Source organism: Mobula birostris, chromosome 3 (genome assembly GCF_030028105.1).
Source record: "Mobula birostris isolate sMobBir1 chromosome 3, sMobBir1.hap1, whole genome shotgun sequence".
In the NCBI taxonomy this organism is placed as follows: Eukaryota; Metazoa; Chordata; class Chondrichthyes; order Myliobatiformes; family Myliobatidae; genus Mobula; species Mobula birostris.
Window position 1 is genome coordinate 157,708,804 of NC_092372.1, and position 24,295 is coordinate 157,733,098.

The 24,295-nt window shown below is 40.0% G+C and overlaps 1 protein-coding gene and 1 long non-coding RNA gene across 9 annotated transcripts in view; one reads left to right on the plus strand and one right to left on the minus strand.

The window, feature by feature from the left end:
- Positions 1-24,295, plus strand: part of LOC140195371 (uncharacterized) — a 92,265-nt gene that overhangs the window by 49,119 nt on the left and 18,851 nt on the right. Inside the window, exon 2 of the long non-coding RNA XR_011885444.1 lies at positions 21,190-21,402. This is a non-coding gene — a long non-coding RNA (uncharacterized lncRNA). The remainder of the gene's footprint in view (positions 1-21,189; positions 21,403-24,295) is intronic.
- The window catches only part of cobl (cordon-bleu WH2 repeat protein), a 302,078-nt gene that overhangs the window by 23,101 nt on the left and 254,682 nt on the right, over positions 1-24,295 (minus strand). For 7 of the 8 annotated variants that reach the window (XR_011885441.1, XM_072253549.1, XM_072253554.1 and 4 more), the window contains 4 exons: positions 17,612-17,709; positions 15,300-17,293; positions 15,080-15,199; positions 3,898-4,149 (listed from right to left, as the gene is read on the minus strand). Coding sequence is in view for 6 of the 8 variants with exons in the window: in XM_072253549.1 (XP_072109650.1) it covers positions 3,898-4,149; positions 15,080-15,199; positions 15,300-17,293; positions 17,612-17,709 (2,464 nt within the window). In the remaining 2 variants the exon portion in view is untranslated. Of the gene's footprint in view, positions 1-3,897; positions 4,150-14,166; positions 14,357-15,079; positions 15,200-15,299; positions 17,294-17,611; positions 17,710-24,295 lie in introns of those variants that run through there. The other variant, XR_011885442.1, reaches the window with a different exon arrangement.

Sequence of the window (24,295 nt, forward strand, 5' to 3'; positions counted from 1 at the left end):
GGTGAGCAATTTCAAATTCCTGGGTGTCAATATCTCTGTATTCAAGCATATGGAAAAGGAAAGCAGATATAAAATAACTAACCTGGACCCAACATATTGATGCAGCTACAAAGAAGGCACAGAACTAGCTATATTCCATAAGGAATTTGAGAAATTTTGGTATGTCTCCAAAAACACTTGAGAATGTCTACAGATGTACTGTGGAGAGCATTCTAACTTGCTGCATCACTGTCTGGTGGGGGCAGGGGCTACTGTAGAGGATCAAAGTAAGCTGCAGAGAGTTGTAAAAATAGTCAGCTCTATCATGAGCATTAGCCTCCATGGTATCCAAGATATCTTCAAGGGGCAATACCTCAAAAAGGCAGAGTCCATCATTAAGGACTCCATCACACCAGACATGCCCTGTCCTCATTGCTACCATCAGGAATGAGGTACAGAAGCATGGAGGTACAGGAACCTGAAGACACACACTCAACGATTCAGAAACAGCTTCTTTTCCTCTGCCATCTGGTTTCAAAATGGACATCGAACCTATGAGCACTACCTCACTACAGTTTTTATTTCTATTTTTACGCTACTTATTTAATTTACCTATTTAATATATATCATATGCTTTCTATAGTTCATCTTTTAAAAAATATTATGTACTGCTGCCTCAAAGTCAACAAATTCCATGACACATAATAAACCTGATTCTGATTCTAAAAGGTACAGTAAAACTGAAATTCGAATCGTGGAAAGGTATACAAAATGAGAGGATGGAAGTTCTTAAGGATTCAAATTTATTATTGGAGAGAAGTAAAACAGTGTTTTGAGTGTAAAAGCAATGTTTTTTTTCCAGGAGAATTTGTCCTGAAATGACAAACAGCTTTGTCAATGAATCCTTTTTTTTTGGCCTCCACTAACTGTTGAAAGCTGCAGGTCCTCCAAGCAGATATCCTTGTAAAGGAAATGTGCAAGATTCAGCAAATCACAGATTTTTTTTTAAGACTTTGATCAGCTGGTACTGTATGAGGCATCTTCATGTGCTTTCCACATACCGTAAATATTGCTTCATAATTTCAATTGCCACCTTAATTTGACCTGACCACATTTGTGCTTGTGCATTTGAGGAGGCTGACTGGAACAATAAATTCAAAAATCACTGAGTCTTTGATCCTCCATGGTTCAGCCCTTCACAAATTGTGCATTCAAGCATATGGAAAAGGAAGGCAGATATAAAATAACAATTTGAGTGCTACCTTAAAATCTAGCTGTGGCTTGCATGAATATCTCATTTATTTTATTTTATTTAGAGATACACCACAGAATAAGCCCTCCACCCTCCCAGCCCTTTAGCAACAACCCCTGATTTAACCATATCCCAATCACGGGACAAATTACAATGACTCATTAACTTACTAATTTTTGGATTGAGGGACGAAACCAGAGAACGTGGAGAAAAACCCACGCGCTCCACAGGGAGGACATACATACTCCTTGCGGATGATATAGAATTGAACTTGGAATTCCAATGCCCCAATCTATAATAGCATTGTACTAACTGCTACACTACTGTGGCCCCCAAGGAATAGGTATGTACGATATTTAGCACACATTCCACAAAGATGAAGTAGAAACATTTTTGTTTCCTTCAAGGAATTTCATTAGGGTTGGGTAAACAATATGGCCTTGTTTCTCCATATTGAGCGCATATGGGCTGATATTCCTAGGACTTAGTGGAGATACAGCATTTTTTCAATATATTTAATAACATTTTTAATTTTTCCACTATCTGCCTGGTAACTTCGTCCCACATACAGAATTTGAAATACTGGTATTACTGTATCTTCCTGCAATGTTGTCTCTCTCCTCCAACAAATTTCCTGTGTGGGACACCCAAATATAACTTGCCTTTTGTAATTAGGACTGAGGATATTGGACTTCGAGATAATTCTGATGCATGTTTGCTTAACCATCCAGTGGATTTGGATTTTTTTAAGAGACAGCTTTGGTAGCATCTTTCCAGTGTCATAAGTGAGTCATCATTGACATGGAATTTGACCTCCAGATACTTGCACAACAAGCATTGTCTGCATACTGCAGGTCAACCAGCGCGGTCAGGGTGACCTCGGTCCAGTAGTGTAGTTACTGCAGCTTGAAGAGTCTCCCAATAGTTCTGAAGATTAATTTCACTCCACAAAAAATTTGTTGAAGGAGAGAGACAACGTAGCAAAAAGATATAGTATATCAGAAAAAACATCAGGCTTCTTGCAGCCTTGTTTGATACTGATCTGTAGTAGATAGGTTGGTGAGGATCATTGCCTGCATATCATTATGAAGCAAATTTGGACTGAAGCATTTTGCCTGTTGGAGGTAATAGTGGAGAATTCTGCGATGACTTTTCCTGCGGATGATGTTTGCTAGATCTCTTTGTAGTTAAAAAGCAGAGGAAATGCTTTAATGATGGCACTCAGACTCTGAGCCCATGTGTTGGAAAACATAGTCCAACATAGAGGAGTAGGAGGTCAACACTTCTCAGACTACCTCTGTGCCATGCCAGCATGCAAATTCTGGTGACTGTGGAGTCTGCGGTCTGCATTTCTCACATTGGTTTTTGAATTTATGGACCCTGAGTAGCAACACATGTCTTAATCTTGAAGGATAGCCTAAGACTAAAGACATGAATAAAAATCAAAAATGTCTCTCTCAGCTAAGCTACAGGTGGACTCAGTTACACTGGGGACTCTGAAAAATACCAATTCTGAAAGCCTGATCCCTAAATACATTACTTCTAAGGAGGATGGATGTATCTGCCAGCTCTTCAGAGCAACATCTCAGCATCCTATTTTATGCAAGAATGCAAACAAATGTGTAGGCAGACTGATAATCGAACATTATCTCAGTACTAATGTGGATAATATATGGTAAAACATTCAATGTGTTAGTTCTTTAGATTGTCAATGACTGACCTTGTCTGCTTAATGGTGTGGATGGGCATTGGAAAGCATTTATCATGAATATAGCAAGGACTTTCTTACACTGAGCTGGCCTGAAGAATTGCCAAGCCACAGGCACAAGTACAGTTCTGGCATCAAGTAGGAAAATGCTACCAAATTATGTTTGTGACCTAGAAGGTCCAAGGTCAGGTGTGCTTCATGCATACACAGAATAAATAACTAGTCTGCAATGATTTGCAGATGCTCTGCACTAGCTTTGTAATCCTTCCAATGTTTTCTTAATCAGATTTATAAATTATCTGAGGATTTCTTATCAAATTTGCAAATTTTCTGGATGTGAATATGTTAGTTGAGTGCCAGCATGAACTGCAGTGCCCATCTGTACAAAATCCAATAGCCATTCATGGGTTTCAGGCAAAAAAAAAAGTTTGCTGTTTGTTCCTGTTTGTAGAACCCCAGTCCATGATTGTATCAGATTCCAGGCTAAATAATCTGCTGTCTTGCATTCTGATCTGCTTTCTGGCAACCTGTACAATAACTCAACACACAAATGTGCAATACTAGGCTGCTTTTAAGGCTCAGGAAAGATAACTTAGTCATGGAGTGAACCAAGTGTGGTTCTGACTCCTGAGTGTCTTTTGTCTTGTACTGAATAGACCAAAGGAAAGCCTTCTGAGGCTAGTTTTCCTTCATTTGATTTGAGAGTGCACATTTGTTGAGCTAATGACACCCATGGAACTTCAGCTGCAAAGGTTTTTATTACAAAAGCTTATTTCTCCATTTAATTCAGTCTTACTTGTACATAATCTAAAGGACAGAAGTTAAAAACAACTTTTTTCATGTCTTCCAGAAAATATGTCTGACATTGGTTACTGAAAAAAATCGATGAAAGTTAAGTAGTTACCATTGTAACATAAAAGAGGGAAAGAGACCTGAGCATCTATTTAAAATTTCATACCTTTCTTAAACGTGCTGCACCAGTTCCAGACTGAATTGCCTTCAATAATGCAGTTCGTGCATCTTCTTGATTAAGAATAGATGTGGTTGAAAACTTTGCAGTTTTTGTAAAATCTGAAGCCAGTGGAGGTGGTGGAGGAGGAGGGGAAGGAGATTGTGGTTCTGGTTGTCTTGTTTGAAAATATTCTTTTGTTGATGTAGAAGATGCAACATTTTTTGAGTCCTGTATTTCTTTAGAAGCTGTGAAAGTTGTCTGTCAAAACAGCAATTTGTTTTTACCAAAAATATGAATTATATGAAAAATTGCAACAATTAATTTCAAGTAATGCAAGTAAAACTACTGCCCATATAAATGACTTTGTCATGCCAAAATGTCAATTATTTAATGTCCCTCATTACCCAGGGCATGCCTTCTTCTCATCACTACCATCAGGGAGGAGGCACAGGAGCCTGAAAACACACACTCAATGTTTTAGGAACAGATTCTTTCCCTACTAAATGGACCATAAATCCATAAACACAATCTCACTTTATGCTCTCATATTTCTTGCCATAAATTTTCTTTACATATTGCACTGTCCTGCAGCCGCAAAGCTACCTATGCTATGATAATAACCTGGCATTTAAAGTTGCTGACTCTCTCCACCACCAATTCCCCAATGTAGACTGGCACATATTCGCCTCTTTAAGTCAATAATCAGCTCTTTAGTTTTGTTAATGTCGAGCGGGAGGTTATTACTGGGGTACCACTCGGTGCCCTACCTCACTCCGGTAAGCTGACTCATCACAGCCTGTGATTCATCCAACAACAGCAGTGTCGCTGGTGAATTTGACAATGGTATTTGAACTGTGCTTAGCCACATTCATGTGTACAGTATATAGAGTGGAGCAGGTAGCTAAGCAAGCAATTTTGTGGTGCCCCCATGTTGATTAGTGCTGAGGAGATGTTCCAATCCTCACTGATTGAGGTCGGCCAATGAGAAAGTTGTGTATCCAGTTGAAGATGGAGCTACAGAGGTCTAGGTCTTGTAACGTGAGGGTGAGTTTAGATGGGATGATTGTGTTGAGCACTGAGCAGTAGTTGATTAACAGCAGTCTGACGTAAAGAATTCCTGTTGTCCAGATGGTCCAGAGCACGGTGAAGAGCCAGAGAAATCACATCTACTGTTGACTTGTTGCAGATCCAGATAATTTCTGAGACAGAAGTTCAACTGTGTTAGATCCAATATCTCAAAGCACTTTATTATGGTTGACATAAATGCTGCTGGACGCTAGTCATTGAGGCAGGTCATCACACTCTTCTTGGGCACCAGTACAATAGATGCCTTCATGGAGAAGATGGGAACCTTAGACTGTAGAAGCAAGAGGTTGAATATGTCAATAAATACTATTCCCAGTTGATCCGCTCAGCTCTTTAGTCCTTGCCAGGTATACCATCTGGACCAGATGCCTTTCGTGCATTCATCCTCTTTAAGGATGCCTGGACATCAACCTCAGAGATTGAAATGACAGGTTGGGGTGTTTCTGTAGGTGTGTCATCGTTCTCCCTATCAAAACTTGCATAAAAGGCAGTGAGCGCAACTGGGAGGTGATGGGTTGCTGCAACCTGTGCCAACTCATTTTGCCTTGAGGTAAGTTATATTGTGCAAGCTCTGTTCATGAAAACCTGAGACATTGCAGTTTATTTATTAACGACATTTAACAGAATTCCTGCAATGTTGTTAAACATTCTCTTGTTTCTCTGTTAAACAAGAGAAAATCTGCAAGTGTCGGAAATCCAAGCAACACCCACAAAATACTCGAGGAACTCAGCAGGTCAGGCAGCAACTACGGGAAAAGAGTACAGTTGATGTTTCAGGCTGATCCCCTTCATCAATGCTTACTTGGTGTCGAAAGCAAAACAGAGCACTAGTGACAAAGTAGAACAACTTTCATGTATGTGGTATCTTTCATGACCTTGTATTGTGGCAACCAGGGTATATTAACTTGAATTTCACTGGCTTCCAGCATAACATCAGGTGTTCCTATTTTATGCGCTTCATCAAAAGAAACAATTATTCCCCACTTTCTTCAGATCAAGAGGTGAGAATGACAAATGATCCACCTTTTAATTTTTTCAGTTTCTGATTTGCAATACTGAACTTCTTGTGTTTCTTTAAATTTTGAGTTTTATTGACAATACTCAGTCGTCTCCTGCTTTTGGGTAATTTTATTTGCGTTGGTTAGTCTCATCTTCATTTCTATACTTCCCCTTTTTCTATTTTGTTAAAAGTGTCAAAATCTTTTATAACCTGAATTATATTCCATGTTTCAAATAATGACAGTTACACAGTTCCATAGTTTCCATCACTCCCATTTCCTTTTAACCTCATTTTCATAATTAAGTCTTCCAGATAATTTGGACTATTTATATTTGTGTTCTTTTGGAACTCAATCTTTTCCAGTGTTTTTATGCAATGACAGTTATAATTTTATAATGGTTTCATAATTTTGTAAAAGGACGTACATATTCCTAATGAATTTTTCTACCCATTATTAGTGTTGCTCTTCAAATTATGTTGTGACAGAAGCGATAAAATGCTCTACGTGGTCCTTTGAAACATTTTTTCAAACAGTTTAGAACCATTCAATTTAAAATAAATTCATTCCTCCACTGCATATAAATATGGATACATGACTAAGCATTTGTACTTATCTAATGCAAAGATATCCACACCTCTATCAGATCAAAGTTATTCTAATTACAGTTTGAAAATTTGTCATAATACATATAACAGTACAGCACAGGAGGCCCATTAAGTCTGTGCTAACCATGACGATCAACAGCCACATGTGTCACTGAAACATGTAGCACAGAAACAGACTCTTTGTATTATCAAGTCTATGCTCCCCCATTAAGCATCCACTTACACTAATATTAATTTCACTTGCCAAACTAATTCCAGCTGCCTGCAAAGACCCATTTCCCTCTGTTCCCTGACTGTTCACATGTCTGTCTGAATCTACTTAAGGTATCCGATTCCACCATTTCCACTGGTTGCACATTTCAGGTATCATCTGTGTAACAAAATCTTGCCTCATAATTCACCTTTAAATTTGCCGCCTCACACCTCTATCCTATGTCCGATAGTATTTGACATTTCCGCCCTGGGAAAGTGATTTGGTCTATTTACCCTATCACTTATTATATACTTCCGACAGGTTGCCCCAGAGACTCCCGCAACAAAAACAATACAAGCTGTTGTCCCATTAAAGAACAATTTTCTAAACAACACTCTCCCTTCTTGGCAACAACCTGGTGAAGCTCTTCTACACTCTCTTTAAAGCTTCCACATCCTTTATGTAATGCAGTGACCAGAACTGCACATTGCTCAATGTAAAGCCTTTCGAATCCAAAAGAAGTGTTCAGAAATGTATTGAACCGGATCCTTATTTGCACTGGTGTAGCTTATTCCCTCCTATGCTAAGGTGTTCAAAGTTTGATGCTTCTCTGGTTCTCAAGTGTCAATAGTAAGGACAATATTTTTCAGTAAGGAATTGTAAGGACTACTGAGAAAAACAATCTGCTTGTCTATATGCAAAATAACTTTTTTTTTACAAGCGGTGATCTGGCCTGACAATAGCAGTTATGAGCAAAGATACCTTGCCCTGCTTTTCAATCTTTATCCATTCAAATGCAGCAACAGATAAGGATAAGTTCAATACCAACAATTCTATGGCAAATCCCTCATAATGTCCACCTCAGGTGTCATTTTCCATGCCTGTGCACTGCAACATGGAACTCAGAGTTAAGCTTGTTGCCTCACCTGAATTTCTGGTCCACCACTGGATTCACCTGTCAAATCCAGTTTTGGAACACAGATGTTCTGAACAAAGGGGAAGAGGCTCTTCAACTACAATCCCCTCAAGGCTGATGTTGAACATGCTGGAGTGAGCAGTGTGGCCATTTAAAGCTGAGTTATAGGATTCAGAGCTGCAGCCTGGGTAGCATATTGAATGCAGGTCATTACTGGGGAATAGATGACAATGCAGTGACAGACATCCTAGCTCCCAGTCTCTTTCTTGCTGTGTCAAAAATGGGTCAAATTTTTTTACCAACCAGAATGCAGTCCTGCACCCTATTTGGTTTAAAGGAACACTTTAGGCCATCCCACAGACTTCAATTTTGCGCAATAATTTTCCTATCCTTCCTACAGTCTTACTACACACGCATCTACCTGCATACCAACTGCCCCATCTTCTGTCCTATCAGTACTGTTTCCAACCTCCTGCCAAATTAGTTTAAACCTTCCCCAACAAGCTCTAGCAGAACTGCCAGCAGGGATATTGCTCCCGCTTGAGTTCAGGTGTAAAAAGTCCTTTTTTTTAAACAGGTCATACTTTTCCCAGAAGAGATCCAAATTATCCAGAAATCTGAAATCCTGTTCCCTGCACCAATTCGTCAGCCACACATTCATCTGTCAAATCATCTTGGCTTGCCCAATACCAGCCTTCCAAGGCAATATCTCAAATCCAAGTCTAGAAAGTATTTGCAATTCCGTGATGCGAGAGAATCAGCAAGGGGCAGGTTCTCAACACAGCGGTCTTGGCCCGAAACAGCGACTGTTTACTCTTTCCCAAAGATGCAGCCTGGCCTGCTGAGTTCCTCCAGCATTTTGTGTGTGTTATAAGGACAGGAGTTTGCACCAGACTCCTAGAACTCAGGTTTCCACCTGATCAAAGGGAAGAGGGTGTTTGTACTAGGTTCTCTGTACAAGAGTGCTGTCAGCAATGCATTTTTATCTGATGATGTAATGACCCATTTCAGTTCTGATTCCATTGCATCTTCTTCCCGGGAACATGTCTTGAAATGTTTATTGACGTAGCAGTAAAACAATGAGCTAAAGATCATCAATGCAACTCAGGAGCTGGACCTCAAACCGCAGTAGCAGAGCCTTCCATCTGATACGTTTAAAAGTGCAACAGCAGGAAACAGCATGGGGTAACTTTGAGTGGCAGGCTGGACTGAATATATTTCAGCTTAATTACGTATTGGTTCATAGAAGGAAACAACAATGTCATCCAGTTAACACCAGAAATCCAGCATTTAACCCAGTTCACCATTCAAATAACTTCCAACTCTGTTTACCAGCTAATACAAGTACCTCCCAGCTTCTTACCTCATCCCTTCTGCCACCCCTCACCTGGTTTCACCTATCACCTGCCAGACTGTATTCCTCCCCTTCCCCCCACATTCTTATTCTGGTTTCTGCCCCTTTCCTTTCCAGTCCCGGTGAAGGGTCTCAGCTCAAAATGTCGACTGTTTATTCCCGTCCATAGATTCTGCCTAACTTGCTGAGCTCCTCCAGCATTTTGTTTGCATTGGTTATTTGTAAATCTGACTCCTTACTCTTCATGGATGTACAACAGTGTCATCAAGACGAGGGAGACATATCTCATAGAATAATTCTTTGATGTTAGTTAGAAATACTAATCTCCTTCAACCTAAGAAAAAATGTTAAACTTAAGTTCTCTAAAAAGGCTCTTTTCTTCAGTTGTCCAAACTGATGGCATTTTAACTCCAGTACATTAACCTAGCTATTTTCTGTTAAATAATGATAAGTTTCCTGTGCTGTCTCAGCAACTTCTATTTTCATTTCTTGTACATGTTATGAACTGTTAACATCACAAAAAGAAGCTTAACTAGTAAGACCACAATATCCTTCTTTACAGTCCAAATTTTTTAAATTAGAAACAACATTTTATCTAACTAAGCTCAGTGGTAGCGTTCTGATTTCTGACTCAAACTCATGGGGAAAAGTCTCACTCCAAAAAGTAAGCATGTAATTATAGCTGTCATATAAGTGCTCTACAAGGAAGGAATCACTGCTGTTGCTCCTGCTTTTCAGATACCAGGGTCTGGCTAATTGCTCCAACAAACAGGTAAGAACCTATGATACAAGCCTAAGTGAAGCAGAAAGAATTCCTGATTATCAACATAATGGAAGACACACCCATCCCAGTCATCCTTCCTCCTCTTTGATTTTTAACTCTGGCTTTTACAAACTCTCCTTTCCTCTCTTATTTGGAGTCTAATAATGCAAGCCTTTGAGGGTGGCTGCCCAGCCGCCTCACCAAGATAAAATTCTAAAAGCTGGCAGTATTTCCATAACACCTTCACAGGTTTGCAAGCTGCTACATATCCCTTCACCATTAAATATTAAGTACTTGGGTTAGTGTTTTGGTTCAAAGGCCTTTAATCAGAACTGAAAGGTGTTAAATTTGCTAAAGGTGTTAAAGTAGGGAACTGGATGCAGTATGCGTGCGGTGCTCCCGAGGCAGCCTTCTATATATTGGCGAGACCCGATGCAGGCTGGGAGACCGTTTCGTTGAACACCTACGCTCTGTCCGCCAGAGAAAGCAGGATCTCCCAGTGGCCACACATTTTAATTCCACGTCCCATTCCCATTCTGATATGTCTATCCACGACCTCCTCTACCGTCAAGATGAAGCCACATTCAGGTTGGAGGAACAACACCTTATATTCCGTCTGGGTAGCCTCCAACCTGATGGCATGAACATCCACTTCTCTAACTTCCACTAATACCCCACCTCCCCCTCGTACCCCATCTGTTACTTATTTTTATATACACATTCTTTCTCTCTCTCTCCTTTTTCTCACTCTGTCCCTCTGACTATACCCCTTGCCCATCCTCTGGGTTCCTCCCCCCTTGTCTTTCTCCCCGGACCTCCTGTCCCATGATCCTCTCATATCCCTTTTGCCAATCACCTGTCCAGCTCTTGGCTCCATCCCTCCCCCTCCTGTCTTCTCCTATCATTTTGGATCTCCCTCTCCCCCTCCAACTTTCAAATCCCTTACTCACTCTTCCTTCAGTTAGTCCTGACGAAGGGTCTCGGCCTGAAACGTCGACTGCACCTCTTCCTAGAGATGCTGCCTGGCCTGCTGCGTTCACCAGCAACTTTGATGTGTGTTGCTTGAAATCCCAGCATCTGCAGAATTCCTCGTGTTTGCGGTGTTAAAGTTAAACAGCTCTTGAGGTGGTAGGTCATCGGGTGTACAGTTGATGTCAGAAGTTTACATACATCTTAGCCAAATACATTTAAACTCAGTTTTTCACAATTCCTGACATTTAATCCTGGAAAACAGGTCAGTTGGGATCACTACTTTTATTTTAAGAATGTGAAATCAGAATAATAGTAGAGAGAATGATTTATTTCAGCTTTTATTTCTTTCATCACTTTCCCAATGGCTGAGAAGTTTACATACACTTTGTTAGTATTTGGTAGCATTGCCTTTAAGTTGTTTAACTTTGGTCAAATGTCTTGGGTAGCCTTCCACAAGCTTCTCACAGTAAGTTGCTGGAATTTTGTTCCATTCCTCCAGACAGAACTGGTGTAACTGAGTCAGGTTTGTAGGCCTCCTTGCTCACACACGCTTTTTCAGTTCTGCCCACAAATTTTCTATCGGACTGAGGTCAGAAAATGATGTCAAGTCTGGTTCATCCTTGGGAGCAATTTCCAAATGCCTGAAGGTACTACGTTCATCTGTACAAGCAATAGTACGCAAGTATAAACATCATGGGACCATGCAGCCGTCATACCGCTCAGGAAGGAGACACATTCTGTCTCCTAGAGATGAACGTACTTTGGTGCAAAAAGTGCAAATCAATCCCAGAACAATAGCAATGGACCTTGTGAAGATGCTGGAGGAAACAGGTAGACAAGTATCTATATCCACAGTAAAACGAATCCTGTATCAACATAACCTGAAAGGCTGCTCAGCAAGAAAGAAGCCACTGCTCCAAAACTGCCATAAAAAAGCCAGACTACAGTTTGCTAGTGCACATGGGGACAAAGATCTTACTTTCCGGAGAAATGTCCTCTGGTCTGATGAAACAAAAATTGGACTGTTTGGCCATAATGACCATCATTACGTTTGGAGGAAAAAGGGTGAGGCTTGCAAGCCAAAGAACACCATCCCAACCGTGAAGCATGGAGGTGGCAGCGTCATGTTGTGGGGGTGCTTTGCTGCAGGAGGGACTGGTGCACTTCACAAAACAGATGGCATCATGAGAAAGGAAAATTATGTGGATATATTGAAGCAAAATCTCAAGATATCAGTCAGGAAGTTAAAGCTCGGTCGCAAATGGGTCTTCCAAATGGACAATGACCACAAGCATACCTCCAAAGCTGTGGCAAAATTGCTTAAGGACAACAGAGTCAGGGTATTGGAGCATCACAAAGCCCTGACCTCAATCCGATAGAAAATTTGTGGGCAGAACTGAAAAAGTGTGTGTGAGCAAGGGGGCCTATAAACCTGACTCAGTTACACCAGTTCTGTCGGGAGAAGTGGAACAAAATTCCAGCAACTTACTGTGAGAAGCTTGTGGAAGGCTACCCAAGACGTGTGACCCAAGTTAAACAATTTAAAGGCAATGCTACCAAATAGTAACAATGTGTATGTAAACTTCTGACCCCTCTGGGAAACTGATGAAAGAAATAAAAGCTGAAATAAATCATTCTCTCTACTATTATTCTGACATTTCACGTTCATAAGATAAAGTAGTGACCCTAACTGACCTAAGACAGAGAATGTTTTCTAGGATTAAATGTCAGAAATTGTGAAAAACTGAGTTTAAATGTATTTGCCTAAGGTGTATGTAAACTTCTGACATCAACTGTACGTATGTGGAGCAAGCAGAAGTGAAAATTTGGAAATTTAGTAATGTGGAGAAGAGCTGTCGTGGCCTAGGAAGGCAGCAATTTAATTTATAATGCAATTACCATCTCTTGACCTACAGCTTATACTTGAACTAAAATATGAAAAATGTTCTGGGCATGATAACATTACTCCTAGTATTCAGCAACAGCTGGTGCCAATGACAGTACAGATACATAGCTAAAAATAAACAGAACTTGTAAATTCAATCATTTTTTCCAAGAACTACATGGTGTACAGTAGTTCAATGAAAACACTCTTGCTTTGCTATCTTACTGTCTGACTTTCCCAGATTCCCCTGTTTCCATCCAGGGGGTCAGTGTGGACATAGTGGAGGATTATAAATACCTGGGGATACGAATTGACAATAAACTGGACTGGTCAAAGAACACTGAGGCTGTCTACAAGAAGGGTCAGAGCCGTCTCTATTTCCTGAGGAGACTGAGGTCCTTTAACATCTGCCGGATGATGCTGAGAATGTTCTACGAGTCTGTGGTGGCCAGTGCTATCATGTTTGCTGTTGTGTGCTGGAGCAGCAGGCTGAGGGTGGCAGACACCAACAGAATCAACAAACTCATTCGTAAGGCCAGTGATGTTGTGGGGATGGAACTGGACTCTCTCACAATGGTGTCTGAAAAGAGGATGCTGTCTAAGTTGCATGCCATCTTGGACAATGTCTCCCATCCACTACATAATGTACTGGGTGGGCACAGGAGTACATTCAGCCAGAGACTCATTCCACTGAGATGCAGCACTGAGCGTCATAGGAAGTCATTCCTGCCTGTGGCCATCAAACTTTACAACTCCTCCCTTGGAGGGTCAGACATCCTGAGCCAATAGGCTGGTCCTGGACTTATTTCATAATTTACTGGCATAATTTACATATTACTATTTAACTATTTATAGTTCTATTACTATTTATTATTTATGGAGCAACTGTAACGAAAACCAATTTCCCCTGGGATCAATAAAGTATGACTATGACTATGACTATTCTCTTAAGCAATCCAAGGTTCTTAATATTTTTGAATTATGACCCTACCTGAACTAACTTCACAGGTAACAATTCAATACAGGTTTCAACACAAGTAATTAAACTATCAGTCATTCAAAGAATGGCAAGGTGAAATAATTTCTTAATCACGGTTAAGTGTATTCACAAGTATATTCTTTTACTTGGGCATACTTATTTTACAATGCCCACTTTCCACTAATCAAGTTTTTAGAGAGATCTAGTGTTTACTTAGCATGTTGAAATTATTTTGGCAGAAAAAGCTCAAATTTTATTTGGCACAAATATTTAAAAAAGTAATTTAAAAACTCACTATGGTCTCAAAATTAAGGCTAGACCACAGTTTAAGTGCAGTCCAACTATACTAACAGACATTCTGGTGTTCATAATCTAGCTGACATATATAACAAGAAATAACAAGACAACATTTAAATAAGCTACCAATTCATAGATTTAGCTTCAAAACAATTTTCTACCTAGGAGATTCAATTTTAATATTTGAATGAAAAGGAATAAATACTTCGATCTTCTTCACTCACAGTTGTTTAAATTATTACTTTTCTGTTGGGCTGGATCTTCCTGTCAATTGGCCCACCATGGAGAATAATTCACCTGAGGCACTCAGCAGCCCACCAACACTTCTTTGACTATATATAGAGAGAGCCAGTCTTATTGCCCTCATGGTTGTCAACAGGGTTTCAACAGCAAGTTGTGGAACATCCTGATAGGCTTTGACAGAAGGTAAAAGTGAGGTCAGAAACTTGGTATTTGTTAAATTTCTGAAGCAGTCCACCATTCAAATTATTTCAAACTATTAAAATTGATCAAAGTAATTAACTTACACAAAAATAACATTTAAAATAAATAATCATTGAAACACTGAAGTAAAATAATTCAAAATGAAAATGCCTTCCACATTCCTTGAGCCAAGACTCCATTCAAATGAATGTGTTCCCTATCACTTTTCAGGTTTGCCGTGGTATAGACCATAGGATATAGGAGCCGAATTAGGACATTTGGCTCATCGTGCCTACTCTGCCATTTCATCGTGGCTGATCCACTTTTCCTCTCAGTCCCAATCTCATAACTTTCTGCATAAGAGCAGGAAGGAATTCTTCAGCATGTTGCTGGGACATCCTAACATTATCAGGCTTCACCAATGAGCCTCATGAGGCAAGGGTGACAGGTGAAGCATTAATTATCATTCAGCAAGTCCTGGGCTTCTCTACACAAGTCTGGGATTTCCACAGGGGTGTCTGAATGTCAGTGACACCCCTTAAGAACTGCCAGCCACAATGAGCAAAATTTGCCTCCTTTTATTTAAACCAAGCACTTCATGCAAAGTGTTAAATATTGCATTCTTTTGAGTCAGAGTGATGTGATGGCAATGAAACATGATTTTTTTTCCTGAAAATTGAAAAGAAAAATATAATTCACGGCTACCGTTTTTACCTTTTTCAGTTTTGAAATACCACTGTGTGCTCTTATTGATGACAAGAGAGCAGAGTGTTCATTCTCTATTACAGTCACTGAAGATTTGTTCTGGTTGCTGTGCATTACTTTATTGGACGTCTGGTAAAAATATACAGCAAGAGAACATTAATCAGTGAGGATGTATTGAAACATCTGGATTTATCATCAGAAAATAATTAAACAATCTAATGTTTCATACCTTTCTAAGTCGTTCTTTATTTTGTCCCGACTGGATAGCTTTCATCAGAGAGCTATGTATGCACTCATCTTCCTTAACTGGCTTTTGAATAATGGGTTTGAATTTTTTGACAGGGCCAAACATGTTGGTATTTGGTTTGATGTTATTTTTGTAAAAGTATGGTGAATGTTCTGAGATGCCAGCATCCTCTGTTGCTGTTGCAGGAACAGAAGATGTTTGCAGATTTGAGGCAGAATGATTATTTGAGATGCTCTCACTCTCCTTTGCTTTAGTAGAATGAGTTTTAACAGAGTCTGAAAATGAAGTTGATGCTGGAGTGAACGCAAGAGTATTGGTCATGTTAATTGCTTGATCACTTGGAACACTGGAGATCCCATCTGTCAGAAGAGATGATTGGAATGTAGTTTGTGGAATCAGACTTTTTGCGGTAGTGCATTGCTCGTTAGTGGAAACACATTCCTTTGTGATTAACTGGGACTGTTGTGATTGGGAAGTAATTTCATTAAAAGCATTCATTTGTTCTGATGTATTCTTAATTAAACAGTTCTGATTTGGAACAGCTTTAGTATTAACACTTTCCTGTAGCAAAACATTTGTTTTGTTGAGCCCTTTTGTAGCATTATCTGTGTTACAGCGGGAATAAAGTGCAAACTCCGTTTTCAGATGGCTTCCAATGGAATTTCTCTTTGAAGACTTCTCCTGAGCAGATCTGAATTTACCTTTGTCATCAGATTTACCATCAAATCCGGTACCAGTCTGAACCTTAGATTCACTACTAGTGTCAGTGTTAGTTAATTGTAGTCCTGTGTAATGGGAAATTGCTGAGGCAACATATTGGCTTGAGGTTCGTCTGCAAGGCCTGATAAAATTGATTGTTATTTTAGGCTGTCTATTTACTGGTACGCTTGTGTTTTCATTTAATGGCATAACTGATTCTTTACTGCATTGTGGATATGTTTCAATTGCCTTGGTAGTTGCAGATACTGTGTAAGTTGCAGATGCATTAGATGTAGGGAATATATCTGTTAATTGTTTTTCTGGCTCTTGTAGCTGCAACTCACCAGCTGTGAATTCTGATTTACTTAATGTCATAGTTTTATCTGGATTGGCACACTGCAAATTATCCTTATCTATACTTTTCACATTCCAAAATGCCTTTGTCCTCCCTACAAGTGACTCCTTGGCTGAACTGTTTGTTACAGTCTCCTCACTTCTCATTTCATTGATCACTGCATTGCCCTGATCATCAATCTTGATAGCAGATATTTTTGGTGACAAGTTATCTCTTTGCTGAGGTTTCACAATTGGCTTTGGTGGAATAACTGTGAATGTTCTCCTACCTTTTTTTGGAAAATGTTCATTAGTAGGTTTGTTGGCAGTGTTTAGACATCTGTCAGATGTAAGTATGTGTTGTGGAGAATGAACTGCTGCTGAAAACCTCTCAACTTGCCTCCCATGTTTTAAATGGCATTGTCTATTTTGCAGTGCTGCTGTGTCAACCTCTGCAGGTACAATGCTGTGCATCTTCTGTTTACCATTATCTCTAACTTGAATATCATACTCCAGTTCGGTTGTAATGAAAGCAGTTTTCAATTTATTTTCTCCTGGCTTTATATCATCCTGAACAGCTTTAATCTCTGTGTGCAAATTTTCTATTGTTTTATTGATGGGCTCACTTGGCATATCTGTACAATGGAACACATTTGAAGCATAGGATGTGTTAGATGAAATTTCAGAAGGTGGCAGCTCACAAGTATTGGTTACAAAAATTCCAGTTGTTATTTTTGAGTTAAATTCCACATTCCTGTCTGCATGAGATAATTCTCCAACTTTTGAAGGTATGGGCTTCTTTTCCAGAAATATCTTCTTTTCACCTCTCTCTTGGCAAGTCCATGGTACTTCATCAATGATTGTCACTGGAATAGTTTCCTGTTCATCAACTGTTCTGTCAGACATTGTAGAAGATGTTTTGTTGGCCATTTCTTCTTGAATAGCTGCCAAAGAAATATTCAGAAATTGCTATATGTTTAAAATAAAACCTCCGGGTTGCAAACAGAAACTTCTAATCGAAGGTTGATTGATTTGCTTTAAGAATGCTTACCCATCCACCTAACGTCTCAAATTTTGTTGAAAGGCATTTAATATAAATCCTGCTAATCTAGAGCATTACACTGTGGGGAGAGAGGGAGGGGGAAAGGGACAGAGGGAGAAACAGAAGGACAGAGAGAGAGGGACAGGGACAGAGGGAGAGAGAGAGGAATATAAAGATTTCATTTTCAGTGTGAGGGAACACCCAATGAAGTCATTCTTACCTGTCAGTTCTGCATCCAGTTCAACCAACGAAAGATTCACCTGCGCTGCAATAGCTTCCTCTTTCCAGTTAGATTCATCATATGCGGCAGTTTCATATCTAAGTTGCATAGGTAAGGGTTAAAAGATTAAATACAACATTATCTATGCAATTTCCTTATGATAATATGCTATAATAGTTATTCAAATATAATGTCTTTCTATTAGTTAGGTTTTGAATTTTTGGAAATCTTCATTACTTCTAGAGTTTAGTCCAGGCCAGTTCTTCACTGAGATTCAAAGCATGCCTTCATTAACTGAAATCCAGTTTGGCACTGTTTTATCTGATAATAACTGATATCTTCTGTACACCTTACACACTTGGCTCACCTACAGCAATATTCAAGCAGTTGCTATAGCAGTAATACCTTTAAATACACCTTTTTAATAGATATTTTATACAAGTAGTAGTATATGCACTCAAGCCAAGAATTAACTGAACAGATAGTAAAAAGGTCCTGAACAGATTAGATATGGCAAAGTTATTTCCCATGGTAGGGGAGTCTAGGACAAGAGGGCGTGACTTTAGGATTGAAGGACGTCCATTTAGAACAGAGATGCAGAGAAATTACTTTAGTCAGAGGGTGGTAAATCTGTGGAATTTGTTGTCACGAGCGGCTGTGGAGGCCAAGTCATTGGGTGCATTTAAGGAAGAGATAGATAGGTTCTTGATTAGCCAGGGCATCAAAGGGTCTGGGGAGAAGGCGTGGGAATTGGGATGACGGGAAGAATTGGATCAGCCATGACTGAATGGCGAAGCAGACTCAATGGGCCAAATGGCTTACTTCTGCTCCTATATCTTATGGTCTTAAGAAAATTTCATTCAGTAAAGATCAAGTTTCCAATGCTTATTAGTGGCATTGACTGCTCATGCTTCAAGTGAACACCTTATTTAGTAACTCTAACTACAGAAGAAATACTGACTCCAAAGCAAATGGATAAAACAAATTAGCTAAAATCTGATTTTGCTTACATTTATAAAGCACAGGCAACCTCTGTGTTATAGCAGTTTGTCTTCTGGAAATTTGCCCTTACAGAATTAACAAATCACTATCCAGAAATTTGAGGTATGGAATACAATTTGCTCTCACAGAAAGAAGTAAATATATCAGCACAGTTTTGTTTTCGACTGGAGTTTCTTCATGGAAGTGCAAAAGGGACTACACTGAGTTCTTTCTAGGAAGACATGGTAATGTGGTTATCTGTACGGATTGCAGAAGTTGTCTGAAACAGCATTTCACAGCTTCTCCATTTACATGATGTATATCATAAAGCAATGGTCCAAATTACATCCTCTCTTCATCCACTAGTTCTAGAGAAAATCACCAGCTAGTTTCTGACTGGCTTAGGGTTTGCAGCATGATGGACAGATATCAACTCATCTGCCTTCCTGTTCTACTGTTAGACTCAACAGGTAATGCCCTGACAACATTGTGCACATCTATATGGAACGTTGTGAAAAGCAGCATCCATTATCCAAGACTCTCTCCACCCAGATCATGGTCTCCTCTCACTGCTGCCATCAGGTAGAAGGTACAGGCGCCTCAAAGCTCAAACCACCAGGTTTGGGAACAGTAGTTATCCCTCAACCATCAGATTTTTGAACCAGAGTGGATAACTTCACTCAACTTCACTTGCCCCCATCACTGATTTGTTCCCATAATGTATGGACTCACTTTCAAGGACTCTTCATCTTATGTTATTGATATTTATTGCTTATTTATTATTTTTATTTTTTTTTCTTTTGCATTTGCACAATTTGTTGTCTTTTGCACACTGGTTGTCCACCCTGTTGGGTGTGGTCTTTCATTGATTCTATTATGGTTATTGGATTTCTTGAGTAAAGAAAACAAATTTCAGGGTTGTATATGGTGAGATACATGTACTTTGAGAATAAATTTACTTCGAACGTTGAAAATGCTGGAGGAACTCAGTGAGTCAGGCAGCATCAATAGAGAGGAGTAAGCAGTGAACATTTTGGGCTGAGACCACTCACCAGGACAGGAAAGGAAGAGGGCACAAGCATGAATAAGAAAAGGGGAGGGAAAGGGGTACTGGTAGACACTAGGTGAAACCAGGTGAGGGGGAAGATGGGTGAGTGGGGAAGGGGGATGAAGTAAGAAGGTGGGAGGTAATAACTGAAAGTGGTAAGGGGCTGAAGAGGAAGGAATCTAATAGGAGAGATCAGTGGACCATGGAAGAAAGGGAAGGAGGAAGGAAGGCAGACAGAGGTGATAGACAGATGAGATGGGGTGAGAGGTTAACCAGAATGGGGAATGGAAAAAGAGAGAAGGGGTGGGGGATATGACTACCAGAAGTTAGAGAAATTGATGTTCATAACATCAGGTTGGCGTCTACCCAGACAGAATATGAGGTGTTGCTCCTCCAACCTGAGTATAGCATCATAGTGGGAGTAAGAGAGGCCATGGACAGACATGCTGGAATAGGAATGGGAAGTTGAATTGAAATGAGTGAAAACTGGGAGGTACCACAACCTACATTGAGGTCGCTCTGTAGAGCAGCAGATACAATAGGGCAGTAGTGGTGCAGGTGAAGTGAGCCAGAGCAGTTGTGCTGTCACTGGTTATCCAAGTTTTTCTGTGAGCATAGTCAACCAATTATGCTAGGACAGGGTCCTGCTGACGTGAAGGGAACCAGGTTTCCCTCTGAAGGCACTGCCTAGGATCATCAAGGAAGAAGATAGCCTGATCCGTGAGCAGACAGCTAAAGGTCTTGAGAAGCAGAATACAGTATATACTTCTCAGCTTACAGCTACAAAGAGAATACGACAGGATACTTTTAGTAGGATCGATAAGTGTTTTGAAACTGGACCTGTTGTACCAGTTTCCTTATCTACTACGCCAGGCGTGTTTGGATGGAAGTACAATAAACAATGGACACAGCTGCATTTAACTCTTATATAAACAAACCCAGAAAACAGGAGTATGCAGTCTTATATATACTGCCTGGTGTGACCTTGACAACCTGTGATCTGCAGAACTCCAAATCAAATGCTAGAATGTAGATTATGTTGAATAGTTCTCAGCTGGTACAGACGTGGGCCAAATAGCTCCCTCCTGCATAAATTATCTCTATACATGTTCTTACCTTGTTATTCAATCACTACTTAAAATGCTGCACATAAAAACATTAAAATATGTGAAATAGTATAATTGGCTAAATATTTATGAGTTTAGAAATGAAAAACATGGGTTTTTTGATGTTTTTTTCTGAGTTACGAAGGCAACAACACGCACAAACATACTGCCTATCAAACATGAATTGAAAATAAGCTATATATTTTGATTGGTTTTATTAGTTCCTCTCTTAAAAAGTCTGAATCTAGTGAACAAAATATGAAAAATATTCACCTAATTATGCAAAAAAAAACTTTTAGCTCCCAGGAAGGGCAAGAGAGAGGATTAAGTTATGAGAAATGGTCCTCAATCTGCTGTAATTTAGTATACTTCACATTTGGGAGCAGGGAATCAATGTCCTGTGGAGGTTAATTAGTAATGTCAATATGTCATTTTGCTTGCAGGCGTCAGATTTTATCAACCATTTGGTAGTAAGAAGTGTCCTCCGGGAGTAAGAAATCTACCAGCGAAAACAAGGCAGCAACTTGCAGATCTAACAATCAGCTAACCTTACAGACTTAGTTGTGGTCAGTAGGTGAACAAGCACTTGCCCCAGGCCCTCATGCTGTTATCTGCTTTTTCCCCATCATGATGATAGAAAACTCGCAATGTCAGGGGTAAGTCACTCATCACAGGATGCCCAGGGCTCCTGTTTTTTCCACAATTTTTTTCACCTTTTCAGTTGAATATCTAGTCAACAGTGATGTGCCATTAATTATCATGGGGGGGGGGGGTCATCAAAATTTTCTTATTGGAAACGATCGTTCACATTTCTGTGGCTCAAACTTGTTACTTGTTACATCAGTCCATGCTTGAGTGTCGTTTTGGCCTTGCCTTCCTACCAGCACACACAACCTAATTTTCTTGTCTTGCAAATGGAATTGAATATTCTTGGAGTATTGCGTGCAGTTTTGGGCTCCTTATTTTAGAAAGGATATACTGACATTGGAGAGGGTTCAGAGAAGATTCACGAGAGTGATTCCAGGGATGAAAGAGTTACCGTATGAGGAATGTCTGGCAGCTCTTGGGCTGTATTCCCTGGACTTCAGGAGAATGAGGGGGATCTCATAGAAACATTCCGAATGTTAAAAGGCCTGAACAGATTAGATAGGCAAAGTTATTTCCCATGGTTGGGGAGTCTAGGACAAGAGGCATGACTTCAAGATTGAAGGACGTCCATTTAGAACAGAGATGCGGAGAAATTACTTTAGTCAGAGGGTGGTAAATCTGTGGAATTTGTTGTCACGAGTGGTTGTGGAGGCCAAGGCATTGGGTGCATTTAAGACAGAGATAGATGGTTTCTTGATTAGCCAGGGCATAAAAGAGTATGGGGAGAAGGCAGGGGAGTGGGGATGACTGGAAGAATTGGATCAGCTATGATTGAATGGCAGAGCAGATGCGATGGGCTGAATGGACTACTTCTGCTCCTATATCTTATGATCTTATGGTCTATACTATGTAACGATAACTAAATATCCTCATATCTGACCTTTATGGCTGAAAAAAATATCTTTGACGTAGCTGTTGAAGGTGGTTAGGCCACCGATGCTGCCCTGAGGAACTCCTGCTATGAAGTCCGTAGACAGGAATGATTTATCTCCATCATAAACAACCACATTCCTCAATATCTCACAACTGAGATATGACTCTAACAAGGTGGTAATTTCTACAAAGTGAGGCACATTGTCTTCATTTTTACCAGAACAACTTTATGTCACCCTTTGTGAAATGCTGCCTTGACATCCAATGCAGTCACCCTTCAGCTCTGGAACTCAGCTCCTTGGCCCAGGCTTGGACCAAGCTTGTGATAAGTTCTGAAGAGAGTGATACTGGAGAACACAAACTGGGCATCAGCGAAAAGAGTATTGGAGAGAACGTACTGCTTAGTAGGTTTGTCATTGACACCTTCTATTACTTTACCGGCAATGGTAATTAACTAGACTGGACTTATCCTGCTCTTTATGAACAGGGAATGCCTAGGGAATTTTCCAGATCGTTAGGCAGATGCCAATATTGTTATTATATTTGAACTGATTGATTAGGGGTATGGTTAGTTCTGGAGGGCAGTTTTTTTACTGATCAGCTGGGATGGTATCCTTTGCTATATCCTGTCCTCTCTACCTTTTCTTAATATCAAATAGATTGGAAAAAGATAGGCTGAAGTCTGACTTCTGTAATGTTAGGGATCTCAAGAGACCAAGAGGGATTATTGATTTAGAACTCCTGGCTGGATGTCTCAGCTTTGTTTGTTGCACTTGCATGCTTGTCATCAGCATCTTTAAAGAAATCGCCTACTACCATTGGTTGTTTAATTGTCCATTTATGAATCCATGTGGAAGGGCTTCAAAGTTTTGATCTGATTCATAATGAAAAGATCACTAAATGGTCCATTGCATGCTAGTTAGCATGTATGTAGTCCCATGCTGCTGCTTTACTGGGTTGGCAACTCATTCTTTGGTGTGCCTGGCGCTGCTCCTTCTAAACTCTTCATTAAACTGGGTTGACTTACTGGTTTGAAGAACAGTGGAGTGAATATATGCCAAGCTATGAGGTCACAGCTTTCTGTGGTTTCCATTTATGCTGCAGCTGATGAACATAGTGCCTGATTAACATCTAGTCTGAGCATCCAAATATGCTCTGAGTCTGCACCAGAGATGTACTGTTTGTGCTTAACTGTTAATATATTCACAAATGTATCTCATAGCATGGCATTCAACAATGCACCATTGTTCAGACTTTTTTTTAAGAATGATCTACATTCACCAATCATGTTTCCTGACAGCTGACTGCAGAGTTCCCGACTTAGAGCTTGCCATGATCCCCAATGGTACAGGACTGAAATAGTTTTGTAACTTTATATCACAATGGTGAATTGGATGGTAATTCTCCTTGGAACCCAGTAAATTTGCAGTAACTATCTGAACCTGTTTCATTTTTACAAGAGGGCTTTCTTATCTCTTCATATGGCTTTATTCCAAGTTTGCTCTGGATTTCCAGCATTTGCAGAATTTCTTGTGTTTATTCAGAGTATCTTTATACACATTCCTTAAATTGCACATCTTAAAGTAATTTGTATGTGTTGGCACGTGGCCATCTGGTTAAGGTGTTGGTCTAGTGATCTGAAGGTCCCTAGTTCGAGCCTCAGCTGAGGTAGCGTGTTGTGTCCTTGAGAAAGGCACTTACCACACATTGCTCTGCGACGACACCAGTGCCAAGCTGATCGGCCCTAGTGCCCTTCCCTTGGACAACACTGGTGGTGTGGAGAGGGGAGACTTGCAGCATGGGCAACTGCCAGTCTTTCATACAACCTTGCCCAGGCCTGCCCCCTGGAAACCTTCCAAGGCGCAAATACATAGTCTCACGAGACTTATCGGATGCCTATGTTCAGTACATGAGTGGAAAGACTCCCACATTTTATTCTTACCTACAAGATTTCCAGTTTATCTCAACATGAAATATCATTTTTACTATCTTTCACTTCCACAGAACAAAAGTATACATATTTTCATA